The sequence below is a fragment of the Gymnoscopelus microlampas genome (genome assembly GCF_963454915.1).
Source record: "Gymnoscopelus microlampas genome assembly, chromosome: 14".
Classification (NCBI taxonomy): domain Eukaryota; kingdom Metazoa; phylum Chordata; class Actinopteri; order Myctophiformes; family Myctophidae; genus Gymnoscopelus; species Gymnoscopelus microlampas.
The window spans coordinates 724,275-731,699 of NC_139951.1; the positions used below are offsets into that span (position 1 = coordinate 724,275).

General features: G+C 39.6%; 1 protein-coding gene across 1 annotated transcript; it reads left to right on the forward strand.

The window, feature by feature from the left end:
• Positions 1-518: 518 nt before the first annotated feature.
• On the forward strand, positions 519-6,448 carry LOC311060436 (uncharacterized protein). The gene is made up of 4 exons (XM_084078615.1): positions 519-546; positions 668-754; positions 4,104-4,199; positions 5,179-6,448. Exons 2-4 carry the CDS (start codon positions 709-711, stop codon positions 5,853-5,855), a joined length of 819 nt encoding a protein of 272 aa, XP_083934741.1. The 5' UTR covers positions 519-546; positions 668-708; the 3' UTR covers positions 5,856-6,448.
• The last annotated feature ends 977 nt before the right edge of the window (positions 6,449-7,425 follow it).

A 7,425-nucleotide genomic window follows, 5' to 3' on the forward strand; every position in this document is an offset into this window, starting at 1 on the left:
AGATCTGCTATTTTCAAAAGGTTTGTCTACATTTTATACATTTGAAAACTTGTGAAATGGGATATTCTACATACTGAGTACTTTCTACTTTGGTACTTTAAGTACATGTTGATACCAATAATGGTGTACGTTTACTCAAGCTAATTCTGAATTTCTGACTTTTACTTGGAACAGAGTATTTCTACATTGCAGTATTGATACTTTGACTTACGTAAAACATTTGAGTACTTTGCCACTACTGTACTGCCTAATAATGATAAATTCCTATTAATTCCTCAATGTTGACATTCAAGGAAAAAAAATAACCTATGCGCAGAGAGGCGTCGCGTCTGCTAGTGACGTCAAATGTGTGCGCCTGCAGTGTGTTGTTTATGGGACTCCCTCTTTCTTTGGTGGTTCGCCCAGGTGGGCGTGGTTACGTGCCTAAACCAAACCCTAACCTCACAAAATCTATGCCTCAAAAACCACGCCCACCTGGTCGAAACACCAAAGAAAGAGGCTCCCTGTTTATTCTTGTAGCAGAGCAGAGAGCTGTAGGACTCAAATGTATTGTTATTTTATTTTTTAATGGTTTTAATTATAATGCTAATTATATAATGGAGCGTGTTTGTATGTGTGGGCTAGCCAGCTAGCCGCTAACCCTATTGTTTTGTAATTACAAATATAGGTTGAGTTGTTAGATGGCACCTAAGCTGCTAAACAACAACAATGTCTGACATCCAACAACAGCTGATGATGAGGGCTACAGGTTCAGGTAGTACTCAAAAAGTACTCAAATGTATTGCTTGAGTATAAATCAATACTGTAATGCAGAAATGCTCTGTTTACAAGTAAAAGTCTGGTATTCAACAATTTACTTGAGTAAAAGCACAAAAGTATTGGCACCACAAGGTATACTTAAAGTACCAAAAGTAAAAGTACTCATTATGCAGAATGTCCCATTTCAGAAGTTTTCAAAATGTATAAGAGTCTTTTGAAAATAACAGATCTACAAGCTCGTAGCAGTACATACGATAAAGCATGTTTTGTAAATAATAATAAAAAATTACAAAGTAACTAAAGTTTTCAAATAATTGTAGTGGAGTACAAAGTACAGTATTTGCCTCTGCGATGTAGTGGAGTAGAAGTAAAAGTACTGAAAATTGAAAATACTCCAGTAAAGTAAAAAAAAAAAACAACATTTACTTTCCACCACTGATTTGCAGTGGTGGAAGAAGAACGCTGATTTATTTAATTAAAAAACAGCAGTGCCACCATATAATTAAGTAAAAGGCTCGTTTTCAAATGTTTTTTTTTTTCACCGAGTGCCAATTATCTAAGTAATCCTGGGCGCTACACTCCCTCTGCCAGCCTAGGGAGAGCTTAGAGCCGAGCTCATGCCTCCTTCAATGCATGAGAGCTAGCAAGCCGCTTCTTGTCATCTGACGGGGAGAGTTTCCCTGATTAAACATAGTGCGTGGAAGGAACACGTTATTCCAACCAGTTCCTTTCCCCTCCATCAGGTGCCCCGGCTGACCAGGGGGAGGCAGTATAGAGACCAGGATTACAGCATGTTTTTGTGAGGGTACCAACCCTAGGGGACACGGGGAGAACATGCAAACTCAACACAGAAAGGCCCTTTCACCAACTCCACCTAGGGTATGGGCACTGATGACGCGGAGGAGAGCACACGCCCCCAGTGCCCACAGCGTCCCCGGCGGGAATCAAACCCAGGACCTTCTAGCTGTGAGGCGACAGCGCTACCTACCGACTGCGCCACCGTGCCCCACCGTGCCCCAATGTTCAAATGTTTTAAATTAGCATAATATACTTACAGTGCCAATGTAAAAATACTCAAATCTTGTGTCAAACTTTTTTTTTTCTTTAAAAAATAGCGACGCGTTGTAAGCTTGTAGATCGGCTATTTCTTTAATAGTTTAAGTATATAATATGGCTTAATTGTTGTATGTTTTGCAACAATAATCTAGTAGTACAGTTTTGGATGGAGCTACATGTAACATGTTTCAGGTAGGGTTCGTGATTTTTGGTAAAACATGTGTTAAAGAACTCTACTGATAGTAATCATTGCTATAGATGTTTGTTCAGTAACAAACAGTGTTAAATAGCTCTATATTGTGATAGTAACCATTGCTTCAGAGTGTTTGTTCAGTACCAGTATTGAATAGCTCTATATTGTGATAGTAATCATTGCTATAGAGTGTTTGTTCAGTAATAGGGGTCTCCCTGTCTCTCCAGCACTTTATTAAACAGGAGAAAAAGAAGAAAAAAAAACATTTTCAGTATTGAAAATCCAGAACCGCCAGAAAAGGCTCTGGCCGTGGCCCAAATGAGCCAATAGATACAGAAACCCAGATACCTCATTGGCCGCTGCAGTTCATTAGAGCGACCTGTATCATGACCGCAATATTAGAGGGGGCACGCTTCCTGACTCCTGGACAATCACAGTCTTTTCCGGGACTTGTCAGAATCTAGTTGTATGAAAAGTCTCGGAAAAGACGCGCTGTGACTGATTGGCCACTAGTCAGGAAGCGTGCCCCCTCTAATATGGTGGCCACGATACAGATGCCCTACAGTCGGAGGAGGCGTCTACCTTTTATATGTCTATGATGGCAACCCCAGCCTAAGCTTGATTTGGCAAATCCCCCACACCTCTCCAATTCCCCGCACCTTGATTAGTCAGTCCACTTTCCACAGTCAGTTGTCACTCTTCAGACATTCTCCATACATTCTTCCCAGACGTTTACCACTGTAGAAGGACTTTTCTATTTTCGTAATTCTTAATTGTTTACCTTTTTCGGGAAAATATATTTATTATATTTAAGATATTTAATCTTAATATTTAATCTTTAGGCGGGAACACACCTTAAAGGAGTGGGTCGCCCAAACAACAAACTTGAATTCATGGAGATTTTTTTTTGTCACTAAGCCAATAATTTGATGACCGGGTCATCGGTCAATAGGAGACTCAGACTCCACCGGTCATCAAATTATTGGCTTAGGAATGCGACAAAAACAATCTTGAATTCAAGGCTTCATTGGGTGTGTAATTGATATAAAATAAGTCAATTTTTTGGGTGAACTACTCCTTTAAGATCATGTGTGTTTCGACAGTAAATGAGTCATTCCACGAATTCGGTACGATTTGCACTTTTTTTTTTTTGAAAAATCGATGGAAACGAATTACTTTTTTGAATAGCCCACACCATTAAGGACATATTTAACATGCAGAAAAACATATTTTCCCATCTCAGGCATTAAATTAATATTTTTATATGGAATAATATATGTAACAGGGTTGAAATTCATAACAGGGTTGAGTGGAACGGGGTTGAGATTTTTTACTCAAAATGGCCATAACTCTACCTGTGATGATTAAGAGGAGACCACATGGCATGCATGACATTAGTCAATCACATATATTGCTGAAATGACAAAGACAATTTAAAATAATAATAGTTTTCTATCTTTATTTCATGTAACGGGGTTGAGTTGTTATGCTTTACGACCACGCTTTGAAAGTATAAATGACCCTAAATAGCTGTATAAGAAGTTCGAAATGTTCCTCTTTCTGCAGCATCTTGCTCAGAAGACTTGTAGAATGCCATCACATGTTGTTGATGCCACTAAAGGGTCAGTTTATACTTTTTACAGAGAGGAGAATGACTTGTGTAACGGGGTTGAGTGTGACTGTGGGACAGAGCTATATAACGTGATTTTAATGATAAATCAACTATTTATTAAAAAACGAAACATGACTACCAATAGAGTACATTGCTGGTTTTATGTGAATAATATAAGTTATGGATTAATCTACACTTTTAGTAGTCATATCTGAAGGCCAATCTCTCTATCGGCCATTGGGGACATGAAAAATGGCCAAATTTAGGAGGTGTCTACTGTAGAAAAGGCAGATAATTTCAGATATAAAGATAAAATATATAATATTTTTACACAATAGTAAAGGGAACATGTCAATTGATTCTAAAAAGCTTTTAAAATTTGATTTTGGTGACCCGATGGATACAATACACTTAAAAAGGTCAGAGGGGACTGCAAAGTGTACCGAATTCGTGGAATGACTCAAATGTGTTTTCATGTGGTAGATGCATCTGTTGAAAGCACAGACGAGGATGAAGAGGACGACACCCATGATGAAGACACTAGTGAGCCCCTGCTGTCTGCACCTAAAGGATCCGGTGGTATGTTGGAAGCCTGTCATCAGTGCAAGTACACTTAAGCACAGTGGTTCCCAAACCTTTTAGCTCGAGACCCAAAAGAGCCCGGGACCCACACTAGTGAAAATTGCAGATCTACAAGCTCACAACGAGTCACCTCGCGCCACGTTGTGAGCTTGTGGATCTGCTATTTGCGCTACTTCTTAAGCTTTTTATTCATTTATTTATTTATGGAAATGTTGTGATTTTATTCATGAAATACTTATGTTGGAGTTGTTTTTAATTGATGAAAAGTTGTGATTTTTTGGGTTTAAACTTTTTAAAATCTGTAGTTTTCAAAATGTCGCTTGCCAGTCACAGTGTGTGTGACTAGTTTTATAGCCCCATGTACTTTTGTAAGGTGCTTGAGATTAGCATTGCTGTTACTCAATGTTAGTTTACATTTGACCACAAAATGTTTTGCGTCCTTTATCTCCACAAATTCAAAATGATGGTTACATTTCAAAATTGCAAAGCAGCTGCTCAGACTTGCATTTGCCATTGTGTGTGGTGGTAGTGGGCGTGTTGCCGTGTTTGTGTGTGTGATTGCAAGTGTTTTTGTGTGTATTTTCCCCTTAAGGCAAGACCTGCCCAACTCTCTGATTGGCTTACCCTGACATTTTACCTTACGTTAATCAATCATCACTCATCTCTGCCACTTTCACTTTCTACTGTCCGACATGCTTTGGCTCATGTTACGATGAGAGTACATCGCCTGTAAATTAGATGACAGATAGACTCTGCGGCGGGCATCAGTTCAGTTGCATCACATAACGCAGGTAACGCACCCATTTAAATCACAGTAACTATAACAGCGTTACTGAATGGGAAAAGGTAACTAGTTACGTTATTAGTTTACTCCAAAAAGTAGTTGCGTTACAGTACAGTAGTCCAAACACTGATCTCTTAACTTATCAGAAGGCACCTTTGAGTTGAGTTGTTTGCTCCTGTCTCCTCCCTCTAGATCGGCCACACCTCCCTGTGTGTAAAAAGGACGTTTCCCCTGAACAGCAAGAGAAGAGGTGCCCCAGTATGGTGCTGGAGAAACCAGTTCCTCCACAGATTAAAGAGGAGCATGAGGAGCTACTTCAAAGACCAGAGGAGGCTCATCGGTTGACGTTGACATCGGCAGAGAAAAGTGAACATAACAATAGAAACGGAGAGACAGATACCCTTGCTCCTGTGAAAAAACACATAACTCTAAAACCGTCTCTTTGTACTGTTTGTGGCAAAAGCTTCGGCGACAATGCGCGTCTGAGGAAACACATGAGGACCCATACGGGGGAAAAACCCTTTAGTTGTCCCTTTTGTTCCACAAGGTTTACGCAAACGGCTCACCTGGAGGCGCATGTGAGGAATCATACGGGGGAAAAACCCTTTAACTGTGCAGTTTGCGGTAAAACCTTTAGTCAGAGTGGAACACTGAAAGGCCACATGAGGACTCATACAGGAGAGAAGCCCTTTCGTTGTACAATATGTGGCCGGACCTTTAATCAGAGTGCGCACCTGAAGGCGCACATGAGGACGCATACAGGGGAGAGACCCTTTAGTTGCACGGTTTGTGGCAAAACCTTTGGTCAAAGTGGAACTCTTAAAGCGCACGTAAGGACTCACACAGGGGAGTCTGCTGAGCCCTCCTAGTCAACAAATCATTGTTTGGACTCATGGTTGACTAAGGTTTTGTTAGTCGAGTAGTCCAGTGGTTCTCAACCTTTTCTGCATCAGGGCCCACTTGGAAATCTCAAAAGCGTTTGTGGGCCGTGTGCATTTTCAGAGCATGTTTATTTAAACTCATTGGCGGTGGCACAATGTTCTTTCCCTGATTCTACGAGACACCCCTACGTCTTATAAAGCGATCGACGGGTGGATCGTTGTGAAGAATAATATTCTATGATTTTTCAAAGGTTAGTGAATACCCTCAGTATGGCAAGGGCAGCTGTTTTTTGTCAGACAATGTTTTAACTCTGGCAGTCAATGAGCTAATGATGAATCAATAGAACTAACCTAGTATACTTTCAGTTCATATTTATTGGTATCACGAACAATTTTTTAAGGTAAGGTTTTAAAGAAAAACATGCCATGACTTTTTCTTTTTTTAACATTACAATTTTTACATGTTATATTCTCATTCAAATATTATTTGAGGGCCCACTTGCAATATCCTCACAGCCCATCAGTGGTCCTTAGCGCACAGGGTGGGAATCACCGGAGTTGTTGCTTTCCTATTGTTCATGTGGCGCGCAATTTCACCCCTTCTGAGGGCCCGTACAGTATTGTAACATCCGTGGCCATGAGGTAAGAACTTTATATTTGAAACCTGAACGTTTATATAGATGTACGGGTTGTAAATGGAGAAAGTGCCAAAACCAGGTTGAAGATCCGTCATGACGCTATAGTGACAGACGAGCGTCATGTGAACCATGTCTACTCATGTACAAGCTACGTTTGCACCTCATTGCTTTAAGTACTGGTTGTTGTGTTTTTCTGATCACATGAATTATAATCTAGCAAGTAACAGCAATTAGATTTATGTTCCATATTGAGTCAATAAATACAAATGAAACCCAACATGAATGAGTTGATCTTTACCTGCTGTGTTTCAGTGGTTGAGGTGCTAACAAACGTCCTCCTGCTGCTTAATGACGACACTATTTAGAAACAAACGACACATTTAAGTTTTCTTTGTATGTTACTTTTATATAAATCTATGGTATTTTAAAGTGTCAACAACAGTCAGTCAACACACCATGTTGTTTTCACTACTGCAATGTTGGTGTATAGCTGCCCCCTGCTGTTGGTCTCGGGTACTGTCCATTGTTTATATACAGTAACAGTAGAGTACTATGTGACCTTTCAGACCTGTAAACAAGAGAACATGCATCTAGGAGTAAAGCAGTTAATGCAACTAATCAAATTAAATGATTATAAAAATAATAATTGTTAATCATTAATTTGATAAATAAACCGATTACAAATTTAAAATACAAAAATATTGAAAATAGCAGATCTACAAGCTCACAACACGTCACAGTGCCATGCATTTTGAGCTTGTAGATCAGCTATTTTCACATGTCTTACACGACACAGACATAGGACTGATGTTGTCACTTATATTGACAGGAGCATTATAAATCCTCATGATATTTTTGCTCGTCTATGCAACACCCTGACAACATACAGCTGTTTAAGTTGATCCTCCCAGTGAGCTGAT